Source organism: Diabrotica undecimpunctata, chromosome 8 (assembly GCF_040954645.1).
Source record: "Diabrotica undecimpunctata isolate CICGRU chromosome 8, icDiaUnde3, whole genome shotgun sequence".
Taxonomy (NCBI): Eukaryota; Metazoa; Arthropoda; class Insecta; order Coleoptera; family Chrysomelidae; genus Diabrotica; species Diabrotica undecimpunctata.
Window position 1 is genome coordinate 139,403,570 of NC_092810.1, and position 19,124 is coordinate 139,422,693.

At 31.6% G+C, this 19,124-nt stretch overlaps 1 protein-coding gene across 1 annotated transcript in view; it reads right to left on the reverse strand.

Moving 5' to 3' along the window:
* The window catches only part of LOC140448105 (uncharacterized), a 652,893-nt gene that overhangs the window by 386,309 nt on the left and 247,460 nt on the right, over positions 1 to 19,124 (reverse strand). Inside the window, exon 2 of the mRNA XM_072541173.1 lies at positions 18,262 to 18,434. Within this exon, the coding sequence (XP_072397274.1) occupies positions 18,262 to 18,434 (173 nt within the window). The remainder of the gene's footprint in view (positions 1 to 18,261; positions 18,435 to 19,124) is intronic.

Below are 19,124 nucleotides of genomic sequence, written 5' to 3' on the forward strand. Positions count from 1 at the left end.
AGCATTAGAAATAAAAACATAGGCGAATTTAAACATTTATTATTCATCAAGTGTAGACAGGTAATAAATACTTAATAAAGAAATATTTTAAATGTTTTATTTGTGGCTCATATTGAAAGGAAATAGATACACTAGATATAATCTTTGGTTTGTATATGTGCATACCTATTCAACAATAACTAACTATCTTTCATGTAAAACAAATTTACTGTTGACAGCTCTTCTTCCTAATTCTTTAAATGTATCTAGTCATTTTCTGAATAAAAAACTATATTGTAAGATAGGCTTACGGAACAGCCGAAAGGGAAGAGGAACCATCAGCGATTCTTGTAGTTAAAGATGCAGTTAAAAAACTAGCCAGCAACAAATCATCCAGAATAAATAATCTCTTAGATAAACTATATAAATAAGGTTGCCATGATACCATAACGGTATTATAGAAGCTTATAAAAGAAATATGTACACAGAAATCCCTCCCCAATGATTGGAATATTGGAATACTGTACACCATACACAAAAAGGAGATATCTTTGAATGCTCTCTAACCACAAAGGAATTACACTTCTAAATGCAGCGTATAAAATGGTTCCAGGTGTTTTTGGAACATCGGCGGTGTATATACGGCAACAAACTTAAGTTTGGGAATATGACTCGTAACTCGACTATGCGCAGTGAATCGTGTTTACTATTGTTACCATGGAAACAACGAGCGTGCTGCTTGCCAGTGTCGTAGTTTGAGAAGTACGTATCGCAAAGTATTTCACCTGTTGATTTGATCTTGTTGGATATTTTATTAATTTTTTTTAGATTAATGCTTAGGATATTGGTAGTAATATTTAGTGTATTATTAAGTCATTAAGTGTATCTATAGTGGATTTAGTTCAGTTATTATTAATAATTATTTAACAATATCCTAAAAAGATATGAACAAAATTAAACCATTATACTTTTGAACAGATACTCTCAAATCATCTCGAACAAATTACAGGTGGCAAAAACTCGAAGACAATAGGAGTGTCCTAATGGTAAGTTATGATATTCGTTTAAAACGAATAGAATATTTAAACTAGCTACTTTAATCTCGATCTGAGGATATAACCATATAATTTAAAGAAACCGATTTCTAAGGACAAAAGGCTGATTATTGTTCATGCTGGAAGAGAGACTGGATTTGTACTTAACGCTGTGTTAATTTTTAAATCAGGTGCATGCTTATAATTAAAAAATCAATTTTAATAACAATAACAGTACTGTAAGCCATAATTACTATTAAAGTTTCATAATAAATTAAATTCTGTTAACGAGGCAAAGGTCGTTCGGCAAAAAGTTTTTGGTAAAGCAACATTTAGTAAAAATATTAATAATATACAATGATTATTTTAATTCTCCAAAAAATCCTCTAAATTAATTTGTACGATAATTTTATGACATTTATGTTTTTGGGATCCAAGAGTGGCGACTATGATGACGATATGAACCACCTTAATTTTATAAAGTGGATCAGAAGTCAGCTCTTCCCTAACTTACCCAAAAATTCGGTCCTGGTATATAGTTGATAATGCATCCTATCATAATGTACTAATGGAAGAAATGTGACGTCTGCTAGCCGTAGGGATATTATAGTAAAGTAGTTATAGGAAAAAAGTATTCCTTTTCCACAAACACTAACCGAAGCGGAGTTATATAAAATTATACAAGCCCATAAACCACGTTTTCCACTTGTTTATGTATTAGATTATGAGCTTTAACAACATCGACATAAAGTACTTCGCTTGATTTCCTATCTTCCGGAGTTAGACTTTATCGAAAAAATATGGGCTTTGGTAAAAGGTAGAGTGGCTACATATAATACAACGTTTAATATAAATAATGTTGAAAATATAACAAAAACAAAGTTTTTAGACATGTTAATAGAAGAGTGGGTTACTATATGTAAACACGTACAAAAATATGAAAACACTCAAATCGAAAACGAACATTTGTTAGCCACTACGCTGGACCATTTATGTTTTTAATACTGGTTTATACGAAGCAAGCATTTTTTAGGATACGGATAGTGATTCAAATTCAGAAATAGAGATCTTAGAATCATGCGGGTAATTATAACTAAAGCATTCTTGTTTAGATAAATAAATATATTATTGAATTAGTTAAAATAAACTATTTATTTTTTTTTGCAAATTTAAAACTTATTCTTCATGGTAATGTTAATAAATTGTAAGTATTGAGGAATTTTTTATTTATTAAAGTGCTCCTAATATTTTACTCATTATTTTATCGAGTGGAACTGACTATAAACTTCATGACGATTAAAAATCATGAAAATAAAAATTTAAACATTCATTCTTCATTTTAATTGAATATACTTATGAAAAATTATTTTAAATCTACCTGTTTCCGCCCGCCATTGGTAGAAACAGTCCGCCTACCTGCGCCAAACACTACGTCACATTCCCAAACTTAAATTTGTTGAACTCTATTGTATACACTAGTGGTAACAGGTCCGCTCCTTGTGATACTCCAGCCTCCGGAGTTCCGGAGTTTCATAGAATAATAGCTACTCCTATAACTATTTAACATATTCTTACACGAGTATTATTCCTGGAAGTATTATAGGCAGTATTCCTGGTTGCAGAACTCAAAAGTAGCCAAATTTCGAATATTATGGTGAAATATTTAAAAATGTTAGATTTTTCTAATGGTCCAAATGATGGAAGGATAAAGTTAAAAGATATGGCAAAGAAACAAAAGTCCTTAATACCTTAATACTTTAAAACATTTTTGTGATCTTTTATCACTGCATTAAACAAAACAATAAAACCTTTTCATATATGCACAATAACCAAATTTTTTCACTGGCCATAATTTAACAAAATAAAGCTAAAGTTTTGAATTAGTATCAAAATTTTTAACCAAAAATAATTTAAGACAGGAAAAAGTAAGTTCGGGATCGTAAATTTTTGACTGGGGATAATTCAACAACTTTGCAGCGAAGTTAAAATTCGAGTTCTTCTTGTATATGGTAATGAAAGTTTGTGCTCGAACTTTCGGAAAAAATTTAGTTTGCAGGACGCGTGGGTCATTACTTTTTTACGAACTTAACATCGTCTCTAAAGTTTTTTCCTTTTTCCAGTTCAAATTAAAGCCGATTTTATCTTATCCTTAAAAATAGATCTAGCAAAGTTGAAACGCTGAAAGAACAACTAATTAAAAACAGTTGATGAGGCTCTAGAATCACGAACTTTTTCGATAGAGGTAGAAATGGCACTAAATATATCTCGCAATTTTTGGACTGCGAAGCAGAGAGCAGTTAAAAGTGAATTATGAGAACGTTTTTTATACAAAACGACTGGTTGGCTCATAAAGTGATCGAGTGCAATATTAAACTGGAGTCTGCAATATATTTCAGATGGAAACGGTTCGTTAGGGATTATTAACATTATAAAATACATTTTATTTCAAATAAATCGTAAAATGTGCAGTTAAAACTATAATAATTAAATTAATTTACTGCGTTAGTTAAAAATAAAATTATATGGGCTGCAACGTTGGGTGGCATGTAGAAAATTTATACATTCCTTAATTATTTTGACCAAGAATTCTATACTCCATTCGTCAGGGACGAAAATGCTACTGAACCTCTAAAAATCATACAAACAAGCTGAATTTTACCGAGAAAATTAGTTTTGAGACCCCAAAATAGATGCAAAAAGGTTTACCACTTTTACCCCCGGGTTTACCCGTAAAATCCCCCTCGTAAAGGGGTAAAAACGCAAAAAAAATCGATTTACACAGAATCTGTACACCGTAGAAAAAAATGTTTCAAATAAAAAATTGTAGCTGAGATAATTTTAAACCAAAACATTTATAAGCATTTTTTGTGTAGAATGAACTGTTCTCTTAGAAACAACGCTTGAAGCGACCGTCGATGTTACATATCAGTTACGCGCGCGAAATCTATGTTCAATAAAATTAGTATCAGCTCGACGGTAAAAATTCGATATCTTTTGATTCAAGTGACTTATCGACAAAGACAAAGATGCATTTTAAAAGTAATGAGTTTAGTTTTTGTATGCAGTAAAAAACCGCAAAAAAAACTCAGATTTTATACAGGTGTTAAATAAATTAATGTGTCCCTATTTTTGCCATTTTTTATGATTCTCACGAGATCAACACAATTTATCCCTTCCATTGACTGGTCACTGTGCAGTTTTGATTACTAAAGCCTAAGCTTTAAAAGCTATAGCATGAAATTTTAGTTTTGCGTTTTAACAACAAATGTGAGGCATTTAAAATAAGCGTATAAAACGATGGATTTAAATTTTCACACAACAAACGATCTAAAACATTTAAAACTTTTTTTTTAATCACACTAGTACGTTTTTCAAAAGAACAAAACTACTGCAATAATCTACACCCATGGATAAATTTCTGTAAGAAAAATATCCAAGTGTTGCTACGCCACTGGTAGCAATTAACTTACACTTCTTAAATTATACCTAAGTAAATTCTCCAGCAACTTCTCATAAAAGGCGAAAATCTATTCAAAAGATATTTTTACCCATAGATTAACTTTCTCCGACCAATTCCAAAAATTTCCCTGTTAGACAAGAATTCAAAAGGTTGGTTTTTTGCCGCGAATCCCTTGCAATAGTCAGGCATTGCAATCAGAATTTTAAGTATTGTCACTATAACATTGTATCCCAGCTTAGCTGGTCGCTCTCGCACATTTGTTGGTTTTTAGTTTCGTATTCGATCAAATTCGACACATTTCTGGTTTAAGAGTTTAGACTCTCGCGTATGGAGTATCAAATTGTATCCCAGCTGAGCTGGTCGCTTCTTGTTTTAGAGTTTTATCTCTCGCATTTTAGTTATCGTTACATAGCTTATAGTTAAAAGCTGAACGCTCATTATTAATCAAGTATCTTCATATAAAAGAAAACGCCCTTAGTTGAAGTGATAATTATTAGTAACATTTTGTGTGTCGCGGACTAATGTGGACAGTGATCTACTGTTTTTAATAAAAGAACTTGAGCTAAAACTTTGGCTAGATATTAATTTAGTTATAGTAACATTCAATTATTAAACTACGTATTGTTTAAACTTATTGTGTTCTTATTTACCAATTACCGTTTACTCCTACCAATCCAAAACAGTCTTCTTCAGCGATCCTGACGAATCAGTGGTTTCGTCAACACACACTTAGAAGAAAATTCACTAATATTAACAAAAAGAGAAATCAAACGATTTCTACTTAGCGAAACCGAATTCAAATCTTAACCACTGTGTTTCCTAAAATTTGCGAAACAAACAGCTGGATAAATTACTCGGCAAGGGAATCTAAAATTGCATTCCACAAGCCGTTCATCCTAGTCAAAATTTGTAGTGAATTCAGTTTCTCGTACTTCCAACGAAGTAAATAACAAAACAGAATGACGGTATTAGATTTTTGTTTTGATACAGTGCTCTGAAGAGCAGAGCAGTGACTATACCGTTCTGAAGAGACCTAAGAAGGTCGAAATACGTATCAGCGGTTGTTGCTGCACTGTATCAAAACAAAAATCTAATACCGTCATTCTGTCACTAATATTAGTTTTTGTATTATCTATTACTGACGAGTATAACTGACGAGTTGTCATGGTTTCTTTTTAGAGTCCTTTCAGTTGGGATATTCAATTTACAACATTTTTTTTAATAAGTTTTCATTAGATAATTTTGAAACCGATATATTTGAAGAGATTAGTGCACGGCACGAGTCTTCATTAAACGTATCCTTGTTCGTTTGCGGTCTTTCGAACTTGACCGAACAAACTTCTTAGAAACCCAAGCTTGATATTTTTCTTCAAATTTTTCTTCTTTAGTTTTGTCTTTTTTGGCTAAATGTGATGCAGTTCTGAGATGTTGATCTGTCTGAAATTTTTTTTCGCATACAACTTGTAATACATTTTTTAATATAAATAACTACATTTCGAAATGATGTCTTTATAATCTTAAACTAAATGAATCAATCGAAGAAATTGTATTTAAGTAACTGCACGATTATTGCATGGCAGTCACAGATATTTCAGCAATAGTTTAAAAATATTTTAAATAACACATCCAATAAAGAAAAGTATTAAATATTTAGTACACTTAATTTGGCTACAAACTAAATAATAAACTTTGTCCATGTCCGTAGACAGCTTTTTGTAAAGTTTAATCCAAGTTGCGACAATACTTATTATCAACATTTTAAAATAAAATAGTTAACAAATTAAACAAGCTTAACTGACGATGCTTAAGTTATCACTTTCAGTTTTAAAAACAAAATGATTTGCAATATGACAATTCTATTTATACCCCACGTAATAAACTTTTGAAAACCCCGTTTATTACGGGATTATAATCGGTTACCTGCTACAACAATGCCAACAATATTAGGTAGTATCTATAGGTACTATCAGTAATATTGAAAACTGAAATATTGAAATAAAATGAACATTGGAATTTCAATGTGTCTCAATGTGTGTGTCTCAATAATTAACGACTGATATTCAGTGATCCTACTTAAATAATAATTATCTATCTGCCATATTTCTTGATATTTCAGAGGCTTATGATAACGTAAATTTAAATCTATTATTTTAAAAACTAAAGCACATAAGTATTCCACCTTTGGGTTCATATGTGTTAGTAAACTTTTACTTAGTGTTTCTTAATAGACAGCTATTCATTCGATGTAATGATAGATTGATTGGTCCGAGAGTAGTGCATTAAGGTCTACCACAAGGCTCTGTCCTTAGACCCTTGTTGTTTAATCTATACACTAAAGATCTTCACAGTATATGCATTAAATGCAATATATTACCATATGCAGACGACTTCTGCTTTTACACTGGGAATAATTCATACCAACAAAGTATTAACTCAATAAAAACGATTATGTGTGACGCAAGAGAGTATTTCTTTAAACAAAGGTTTGAACTTACTACAAAGAAATCAGCTGTGGTATTTTTTACGCGACATCGTTTACCAGTTATATCCAGCATTATGTTTAACAGTCTAAGTATACCCGTTCACAATCACTACACTTATCTTGGTATTACATTGGACACCAAGTACACATGGGACGAACACATTAATAAGTGCTTAATGAAATGTGAGAAAAGTTTAAATATTATTAAAGTAGTTAATCGCTATCGATGGGGTGTCGACCCTAAGATTAACTTAATGTTTTATCGTTTTAACGTTTTATCTAGATCCATTCTCGACTATGGAAGCTTTCCATACGGATCTGCCACAAACAGTCGTCTTAAAAAACTAGACCGCCTTCAGTATAAGGATCTGCGATTAGTTCTAGGTGCGCTCAAATCTACACCTACAGAGAATCTTCTAGCCGAACCTATGGAACCTCCCTTACATTTAAGACGACTATTTTTAGCTGAAAAATTTATTCTCAAATGCCAGTTTTACAATCAAACTGAGCTACTACAAAAAATATGTGATGTTTTTGTTTGTAATCTAGTCGACAAATGGTGGCATAACAGGAATTCTCCTATTCTGGCAGTGGCATATCCTAACGTTTCTTAGCGTCTAAACACTCCGTGTGACTTAACTTTCTTTCAATCGAATTTCAATGTTTCTTATGCCAAAGTCAATGTTTGGTTTCCCAATTTTGACAACGAGAATCCTGTTGATTTTCAGCTTCAGATAGCCAAGCTTAATTATCCATGCAGGATGTTCAATGACGTATGGTTCTAAATCAAGATTGATAGTCGGTTGTGCTGTATATATTCCGGATTACAAAGAATCCCTAATGTTTAAGTTAGATAAACAATGCTCTATATACTCTGCAGAAATGTTCGCAATTTACAAAGCTCTAGAATGGTCTGTCAACAAAAAAATTTCTAACCATCAAGTTGTAATTACGTCAGATTCAATGTCTGCGGTATTAGCTTTAGAAAACGCACGAAAACATTTATATAAAAATAGTCTTGTCGTTGACATTTTAGAAAACCATCTAAAGCTGCTGGAAGAACATACTACTGCAAATTTCGTCTGGGTAAAGGAACACTTTGGTATTTCCGGTAACCTCAAAGCACATTTTTATGCTAAAGAGGCAATCTTAAAAGGATCAGAAATAACTTGGCTAGATAGAAGCGATCTAACAGCCACTTGCAAGAAAAGTCTAAAATAAAATTGGGAAATTGAATTGCTTTCTGTAATCGAAGCAATAATCTTTATACAAAAATTCATCCAGTTTTACCTACCGAGCCGTTTGCCGTAAGAAGTTACCTTAATAGAAATATTTATTCCATGTTTGTTAGATGTCTCTTTAACCATGCCACTGTCAAGACATACCTCTATAGACTAAATCTATCCGAATCAGAACTTTGAGATTGCAATGGTTATGCTGATGATATTAATCATTGGCTGTTTGGATGCAAGCATAATGATGATACAATTAAGTATTTGATGCACACTCTGGCTCAAGAACAAATACCTTTATCACAAAATTAAACTTCCCTCTTATACTTGTCTCGACGAAATTATAAAATACAACAAATTATTTGGGAATTTTTAAAAAGGACTAAGAGAAAAATCTAACTTGTATGAATGAGTCGGCTTGAATGTGTTTAGCAATTATTGTTTTTCATGTTTATTCTTATGTAATATTAAGTACCTCCCTGTAAAATATGAAAATTGGTATTTAAAAAATAAAAAAAATATATGTATATAAAAAGAAAAAAAATTAAAAAAACGAAAAAAAGGAAAAATAGAGAAAAACAGAAAAAAAGGAAAAAATAGAAAAAAATATATATTAATAAAATAAAATATATATATATATATATATATATATATATATATATATATATATATATATATATATATAAATAAAATATTAAAAAAAAAATCGTATTAAAAAAATTAAAAAAAGGAAAAAAATATTCACAAAGAAGGCCTAAACCTCCAAGGTGTTGAACCGGGTTTATGTCTTAGCGCTGTGAAAAAGATTACTATTTATTAGTATTTAGTATTAGTATTTAGTATTAGCATTTAGTATTATTTGTAGATTTCTCATTTGTAAATTAATTTAAGTTGGTTAGGGCCCTGAATGAAGATTATAAATAAAGGTCAATTTAATGTTTCCACTTCCTTTTTGTATATTTTTTTAAATTTTTATTTAACAATACCTATATGCATGTGCGTGAATAGGTGTGTATATGTGCGCATAATATGTATATAGTATCCGTATATTTAATATTGTAGCAAACAGTATTTATTTTATACTGTGTGTCAGCCAAATGGAATAAATTAGCTAATAAATAAATACGGGAGTATTCGAAAAAATTATCGAATACTTTGATTGGTATTTATAGTTGCGCATTTTTTCCATTATACAGGTATCAGGAGCTCATGAAAGATGATTTTGACGGGAGAACGTATTTTTGTGAATAAATGATGGCAATGTTAGACAGCAATGTGATCCAATTAAAACATGTTTTGTTTTCTAATGAGTGAACCTTTACTCTTCACGGTCACGCTAATCGGCAAAATTGCTGCTATTGGTCCAGTGAAAATCCTCACTGGATGAAAGAAGGCAATACTCAATACCCTGGGAAGGTTAACGTGTGGGTAGTGAAGATCAGATCATAGGTCCCTTTTTCATAGATGGCAATTTGAATGGCAACAATTATTTAGCATTGCTCCAAAATAATGTAGTGTCAACGTTGGCCAACATGTATCCTGATCCAGAAAACCCACAAGTTCCAGCAAATATGATATGGTTTCGACAAGATGGAGCACCACCCCACTACCAAATCCATGTCCGGCAGTACCTCAACCAAATATTTCCAAATCGGTGGACTGGGAGGCGGACATCGATGGAATGGCCACCACGATCCCCCGATTTGACTTCATTAGACTTTTTCTTATGAGGATATGTGAAAAGTATTGGATACTAAACTAAACCCACCGACTTAGCTGATTTACGAAGACGAATAACGCTTGCGATTAGATCGATCACATCTGAGATGTTGAGTAACGTTAGAAGAAATTTCTATTCACGGTTAGGGTGTTACCAAGACGTTCGTGAGGAGTATTTTGAACATCTGCATTGACATTATTGTTTAGATTTGTGTTATTTAGAAGTTTTTAAATATATTGTAGCGACTTTCAGGAAATAGATAATTTTCTTTTCTAAATGTGAATTTTAGCATTTTACTTAATATTTCCGAAACAATCAAAGATAGGTATAGGACATTTTATTCAAAAAATGTCTAAAATGATCTGAGGAATCTAAAAATTAATTAATATACAGGGTGTTTTATTTAAAATAAGCAAGTTGGTCATGGTCACTGTTATCTGATACACCCCGTGTAAAAAGTTTTTATGAAAAAAAAAAATGCGCAACTATAAATACTAATCGACGTGTTCGACCGTTTTTTCGAATACTCCCTCATTTTTTTATTAGCTAATTTATTCCATTTGGCTGACAAACAGTGTATATCGTGGCTGAATGGATCAATAAGCTAAAGCCATTAAAAAAAATATGCAAAATCCCCAGAGATTTGCATAAAATATGCAATATATGCATTTTGCATATTTGCATAAATCTAGTGATGTATATTTTCTCTTATGAAAGTAGTACTTTGCAAAATATAATTTACAGTGCGATATCCATTTAGAACGTTAATAATAAATTGCAAAACAGAGTAACAATTAAGGTATTTTAATCGTGTCTTGCATATTTTACTAAATTTGATCTTCTTATACTAACTTGAAATTTTTGTTGCTCTATTTGATATTCTTTATTGTCAAGCATACCTGTTTAAAAAAGCGCACTCCAAACGTTTCATTTTTTTACTTAATGAAATTTCTAATTAATCATAACGAAAATTCCGTTCACATACCATTCAAAATATCCCATTATATTTCATAATCTTCGTTCCCCCTGTGAAAGCATTTGCTCATTTTTGGGCGCAGCATTTCTAAACATCCCATTGTTTGTAACGCGCCAGAATTGTAATCCAGTCGAATTACACTTCGTATATTACAATTTCGCAGTACAATTTGCCTAAAATTTAATTTCTTGTGTGTACGAGCCACCCAAATTCACAGCTCCGCTGCTCATTTCGCCACAAATCCTCTCTAATTGCCATAATCATAACGAATGAACCCAAACTTTCGGAATAAAACGGGAAATATTTTACCGAAATAATTAAGAAGGGAAGGGCTGTTGGCTGCTATATCGCGACTCGGCTCTTTTTTCCTGTCGGGGAGTTTTACAAGGATTTGAGGAAGTTGGAGTAACATTTAATTGTTCTTAAAGGATTTTTCTGTATTATAGCGGCTTAATTACTTAGGAACTGAGTTCACTGCACATATTTTAAAATCGTGACATTTTTGAAATATTTATTTGCACAAAAAAGCAGTTGTCTGAAAAAGACAATGGAGCATTTTCCTTCACTGTCTGACTTTAATATAAACTTACTACGGCAGATTTCTTTGCGTTTTTAAACATTATTTCTTTTTAGGATATTTGAAGTATAAATCTAAAAGAGAAAAAAACTTGAAATTACATGAATGCCAAAATAACAAGATAAATACTATTTTAATGGGAATCAGCAATTGAAGTTTAATAGTAATTTAAGTAAGAAGTTCCAAAAGTGATATTTTAGGAGACGAGTAGGAAGTTTCCAGGGCGAGCCGTAGGAGAGTCCTGGAATCCTGCGAATCTCGTAAAATTACTTTTTGATCGTGTTACGTACAATATTTTTTCTGTAGCCGTTTTGTATGTTAAAAAGAATGTATGGATAAACTTTACTTATGAACTTTTATTAAACACTTTAAAGTTACTCTCGTGAATTCAACAGTAGAAAAATCGACTGATGTATAATAATAACAACACAATTATAACAGTTATTTACATTGATATTGTTAGGAACAATAACAGATTTCGAAAAACGAAAAACTGAGCGAAACCACACGAATCTTAAATTACAAGCGTTGTCATAATAAAATACAATGTTGATAATAATATCAAAGCCTTTACCTAGCTACCCAAAATCGTCCCGAAGGTGAAAAAATTAATCCCGAAAGTAGCCACTTTCGGTAAGAAATCATGAGTTGTGTAAAATGGTACTTTCTAGTAAATGGTACGATTTAATAAATCACACCGAAAGTTTTTTTCGAGCCGACTGCAGAAAAAATTAATTGACAATAAAAAGTTAATTGACGTAATAATTACATAGTATTTACTTTAAGATGCCACAAGAAAAAAGCTTCAGAACAATATTAAAAAAAGTAAAATAGTATAATGATAAAATCATGATAAATTTAAGAGCTTATTGTAACATGATTGTAAGCCGCAGTTTTACACAATCATTTTTTATTGCATTATAGTTCTAGGGAGAAGGCGGGTAGGAGTGGTAAACTTTTTGCATATGGATGGGGTCCCAAAATTGACATTCCCAACAAAATTAAGTTTGTTCGTATGATTTATAGAGGTTAAATCTCTGATGACCAAACAACCTTCGTAGTCGGTAATAGAATGAGTTTACCTGCTTTAGCTTTTGTAGGCTATCTGCTTATATTCCGATATATTCAATAATAATATAAACTGTTATGATTAGCCCATTAGTTCCCAACGTTGCGTAAACGCAACATTTTTAATTGTATTTTTTTTAAATGTATTACTACTCAAATATAATTTTTATTGCTACATTTTATTTAAAACAGGACATAAAATACGAATCTAATAAAATATTTTGAAATAATTAAAAAGGTATAAATATTTTTTAATTTAGTGAATATTGAAAAAATCGAAAATCCTCTTTTCATATTTTTGTCAATGTAATTTCCGTACTAAACATAATATTATATTTCTGAAATTATCAATTTACATGATATATCTTTCAGAAGAAAAGATAGACTATCTTTTCTTCTGATAGATATATCATGTAAATTGATAATTTCAGAAATATAATATTATCTTAGATAGTGTGTCGTATTTCAAAATTTTTTTTTGGTTTTTGCATACCTAATCGATTTCAATAATGTTGCGTTTACGGGACGTTGGGAATTTCTGTAATAGGCGCCGCTTAGTTGACAGACTAACGGATTTAGATAATAAAATTTAGATTTTGTATTTTTGTTTGTACAATAATTCTAAGTGTGTAAGAAACAGAGCTGTAAAGAAATTGAACACAGAGTTGCGGGCAAAGCTCCTTTCGAACTGTTTTCGCTGTACTTCAGTAATGAAATATGGGAAAATATAGTTTTATTTACTAAAAATTATGCACATAATCATAATCGTCATTCATTTGATATAGAAATAACTACTCTAAACCGATTTTTTCTGGATATCATACATTACCAGCTACAAAACTATATTGGTCAAAAGATGAGGATAAAGGAATAACGATAGTAAGAAATTGCATGAGTAGAAACAAATTTGATTCCATCAAACGAAATATCCATTTATCAGATTTTGATAAACTCGATAAAAACGATAAATTTTCAAAAATAAGACCCCTTTCTGATTGGATAAATGAAAAAAAGAACAAGCAGTTTGGAGTATTTGAAAGCTGATTTGCCGGAGGAAAAGGGTGCAGAATTTGTAAGTACCAACAAATTATTATTTCCGGAGAGATTCGTAGTTAAGAAGATAGGGGCAATCCCAAAAGGAGATAGAAACGTGAGTCAGGGAGTTCTTTTGATCGACAGGACTGTTTTTATAAGCAGAACCAGGGAAGGAGTTTTTCGATAGAGAAATTCTTAAAAAACGAAAATTTTAATTTTTAAATGGCCATCAACTGCTATGTATGTGTTGGACATTACGTCATCAGTGTTGGCGTAACGATATAATCGATGATTTTTTCAAATACAAACCGAGATCACGTGACAGCTCATTTAAAATTCTCCTTATTGTCCTTGCAACGATATAATAATTTGAGTATTCATTTCTACAGGGTTAACCAAAACTGCTGCTTTATTAATTCAATTAACACACAATAAATATTTACTTAAATAAAATTAAAATGCAACAAATGTTCAAATTGACGAACTTCAGCAATAATACAATGTAAAAGATAGGCAATAAATTCTTTCCTAACGTTTTCGATTACTTCAGGTGTTATTTGTGCAATTTCCGTTGTGATGAGCTTCTTCAACTTTTCTACAATATTCACTCTGCTATGTAAATATTCCCACAAAAAATATCTAACGGAGTCAAATCTGGAGACCTTGGTGGCCATTCGATGGCCCCCTTCTACCTATCCACCTACCTGGGAAAACGTTATTAAGGTAATTTCGTGCCTCAACGCCGTAATGTGAAGGAGCCCCATCAAATTGGTACCACAAATCATTTTTATTTGGAAATAGTTGATTCAGCTGTGGCAATAGATAATTCTGACGAAATTCTAGATCACGAGAAGCAGTTATGTTTTTCCCTTAAAAAAATATGGCCCTACAATTTGATTGTTTATAATGCCGTCCCAAGCATTCACCTTCTCGGGATATTGTGTCCTATACTCTTCCATCCAATGTGGATTTTTACTTGCCCAGTATCGATATGTCAGGCGATTTACGTGACCGTTCAGCGTAAAAGACGCTTCATCAGAAAAAAGTACCTTTTGTATGAAACCCTGATCTCTGTTACATTTTTCCATAATGGTTTCGCAGAATTCGATTCTTCTATCAAAGTCATCTTCTAATAGCTCCTGGACCAGATGTACTTTGTATGGATGCCACTACTTCTTGGTTTGACAGTTGATTGGTCAGTTGATCGGTGGACATTATTATCTAGTGCGACCTGCCTAGAATTGGTATGGGGATTTTCTTGAAACGCCAGTACAACGTCCAGTTTCTTGGCGTCGGATATTGATTTTCTACCACTTCTGTGAAGATCTTTAACATGGCCGGTTTCTCTAATTTTTTTTTCGATTTTACTGACTGTTGATTGCGTAATTGGTTCGCGATTGTGGTATTTGGCATTAAATAAATTACAAACTTCTGCTTGAGTCCTCATTCTATTTCCATAACCAATCATTAAAATCTCGTTTCGTTCTGTTTCTGTTAGTTTCATTTTTGTAAATGCTGTTATTAATGTCGGCAAAAAACTTGAAGAGTAAAAATTTGACGTCTATTATTTGACAGATTCACAGATCAGTGACAAATAAAGAAGAGTCAATGGCAATATTGATTCAACTACTTTTGAAAAATAACTTGGAATAATTGAAATATAATAATTAATTTCAGATTATAATGTAGCTTTGTTTGTTATCAATGTATTTTTTTCGGAACCAGCAAAAAATACTATATTGTGTTATTCCCACTGGCGTTCCTTAGTGTATTTTAGTTCAGCGAATGAATATTTATTGTAATTCTATGTTACTTAACAAAGTTCATAATTTTGGTGAGCCCTGTAAAAACCAATATTCAAGTGATTACATCGTTGCAAAGACGATAAGGAGACCTTTCAAATGAGCTGTCGCGTTATCTCGAAGTCGTTAATTTCTAAAATAGTGAATTTATTCCATACATTTGCATCATACTGTGTAAAAAAGACTCATAGTAAGTATACAAAATATTCACAGTGTTGTACGAAAATTTTAATATATATATATATATATATATATATATATATATATATATATATATATATATATATATATATATATATATATATATATATATATATATATATAATAACGGATTTATTACGGCTGTCGCCGCTTCTCCGCCCCCAATTTCCATCTTTTTCTATCATATGCAGTTGCCTCTTCTAAGTCTCTTGCCGCCATTGCTTCATCAATATCGTTGCGCCAACTTCTCCGTGGTCGTCCTCTCTTTCTTCTTTCAGGAAAGATCCATTCCAGTACTCTCCTAGGCCATCTGTACTCTGGCATTCTTTTAACATGTCCGAACCAGATTAATTGTTTTCTTTCTATGTCATCATTGATATTTCTCTCCATTTTCATTTCGTTTCTTATTTGTTCGTTTCTAACTCTCTCCAGTTTCGATCTACCGCAGCTTCGTCTCAGATAATCCATTTCTGTCGTCATAAGTTTGTTTTTATTAGCTTTGGTGACGTCCCATACTTCCGAACCGTAAAGTGTAATACTTTGAACTATACTACCGTAAATGTGTTTTTTGGTTTCTCGTCGAATTGTTTTTTGCCAGAGAAGAGAGTTTAAGGCACGGGTCGCTGCTCTGCCCTTGTTTATTCTTTCCCTGATTTCATCTGCGCTATTTCCCTTCTTGTTGAAAATGACCCCCAAATATTTGCAGGATTGCACGCCTTTGATTTTGTCGTCTTCCAAGACTAGGTTACATATTTCATCTGTTCCCACTGAGAGATATTCACATTTTGTCATATTCATGTTTAGACCTGCCACCTCATATTCTTCTTGCAGTTTTCTTACCATATAGCTAAGATCGTAGCTGTCTTCGGCAATTACTACCTGGTCATCCGCAAAGAAAAGTGTATATAGCTTGTTTTCTTCCACCGTTATTCCCAAGTTTCTACATTTTTTTACCCATTTCACTAAGGATCTGTCCAAATAGATTTTAAATAAGGTGGGTGACAGACAGCAGCCTTGTCGTAGTCCTTTTGTTGTTTGAAAAGGAGAGGTGATTTCTTGTCCCATTTTAATTCTCGCAAAGTTTTGTTCGTAATATTTTTGAGTGGCGTTAATAAGAATTGGGTTTATTTTCAAGTTACCCATTTCTATCCATAGTTGGGAGATCGGTACACTGTCATATGCTTTTTCCAAATCTATTAAAGCTATATGAGTTTCTCTATTTCTCTGCACTCGTTTTTCCATTGCAATTTTTAATGTGAAGATATTATCCATAGTGGAGCGTCCGGCCCTAAATCCCGCTTGTTCTTCGGGTTGTTTGTCTTTGATATCTTTTTCTATCAGGTTTCGTAGTACTTTTGAGTATAGTCGGCCTATAGTAGCAATCACTGCGATCCCCCTATAGTTTTTAGGATCCATCTTTGTGCCTTTCTTGTGTATTGGAGAGATAGTCTCCATTCTTCTGGAACTTCTTCTCCGTTTAAGCATCTTTCGAATAATTTTCGGATCATCTCAAACAGTTTTGATGATCCATATCTAATCAACTCTGGATGTATTCCGCCTGGGCCTGGAGATTTTTTTAATTTCATTCCCTTAACTGCTTCTTTTACTTGTTCTATTGATATTTCGATTCTTCCTTCTACTTCCACTTGTTCATTTGTCTGTTTAAACCTTTCTCTTCTCTCTGTTAATAAGTTCTCAAAATGCTCTACACATGTGTTCTCTGGTATTCTATTTATTATGACTTGGTTTTTTGTCGTTGTTCTCATCGTTTTTATAGTTTTCCAGGCTTCAGAGCTCTTTGTTTCTCCTATATGGTTGTCTAGGTAATGGCATTTTTGTTCCCATGTACTATTTTTCTTTTTAACCACGAAAATTTTAAAACTTTCAATAAATCTTTTATAATATATATATGGAATATTGAGTTTGAATTGAGAGACAATTTCATGATACTTCTTGGATATGTTTTCTTAGGTATCTACTAGGTAGGAATAAATAATTATGTATCCTTGATAAAAAGTTTAAACAGAGATAATAGAAATGGATTCTTACAAGGAGATTCTAATTATAAAGTAAAGCCATTTTTAAGAAGTCCACTAAACAATTAAATTTCTATAATGAATATCATATTAGAACCAGATATGCAACATAACTTTTTATATATAGAAGAGAAGGTTTAGGAACTATTTCATCCAGTGGAAATGGCTGGAAGGTTGAAAATATTCAACCGGTCCTGTATCAATGTTGATAGTTGTCGAGGTACTTTATGTAAATAAAAAAAATATCTTTTAAATAAAACATTAAAATTTATGTACTTAAAATTTAAACAAAAAACAGAAAATTTTTCATGTGGTAGGTATTTAACCAGAAACACGTGCTCTATTCAGTAAATTGCAGGAAAAAATAATATCCTAAATTTTGAATATATTCAACTAATATATCTTACAGCGTATTGATAATACCAAATTATTACAAACACAATAAGGTCAGCTATAGATACAGAAAATGGGATTAATGTTTACTTAATAACTGAAATTTTAATATTATCAAAGATCGTATCTCTAACTAAAGTCGCTTTGCTAAAGAAAACAAAGTAATTTCATTATATAATGTTCTAGTTTCCTCGCATATTGTCTGAGATCCACTCTTTTCATACGAACATCTAGAAAACAATTTCTAAAGGCCATTAAGAACTTACGTGAACAATTCACTTTTTCGTCGCTTCCATCTTTGCAGTCTTTGATACCGTTGCAAAATTTGCTGACATCGATGCAATCACCGTCTTCACACGGATATTGAGTCTTTTTACAGGAAGGATTCGTGCACGATGAACTCGCGAGTAAGGAGGCGATAACTAGTACAACGGTTAGCCTGAAACAAACACAGTCAAATTAAATCAAGTTTAACGGAGTTTTCTAATTTTGTATGACAGATGTAAAGAACGAGTGATATTTAAGAATTTTATATAACGTGTAATAAAATATTATAATTAGAGTTCGGATTTAAAAGCATAAAGAAACGCAAAAAAAATCTTAAAAAGCATAACGATTTTATGGAAAAAAATTTTATTATACAAAAAACATGAAAATATCCATATACATTTTGACAAACCATTTTTTTATGAAAATTAGCCTAAAACATATATAATAATTTCTAAGGTTAGCTTAAGAACTAGTAAGTACCAATTATAAATTTAAAAATAAAATAAAATAAATAAATAAAAAAAAAGAAAACTAAAACAAAAATGTAACAATAAAACACTGAAAACTTTGTTTTCAAAACTTCCACAAAATTTATTTTAAATTCTTATCACTACAGCTGTTTCGGCTGATTGCCTTTCTCAAGTGATCTGTTTTTGGCATGCGTTTACACTTTATAGTCTCTAATGAAATAGGTTGAGGAGGGGAGAACTGTTTGTCTCAAGTTGGTCATTCAGGATTATATCTGTGTTTTTTAATTTGTTGATTTCCATAGATTCTAACAAAGATAGCTTAACGCCTTAATCTATTAAGAGATTTTAAGACTTTTTATATTATCACATCAATCATCTATTTTAATTTT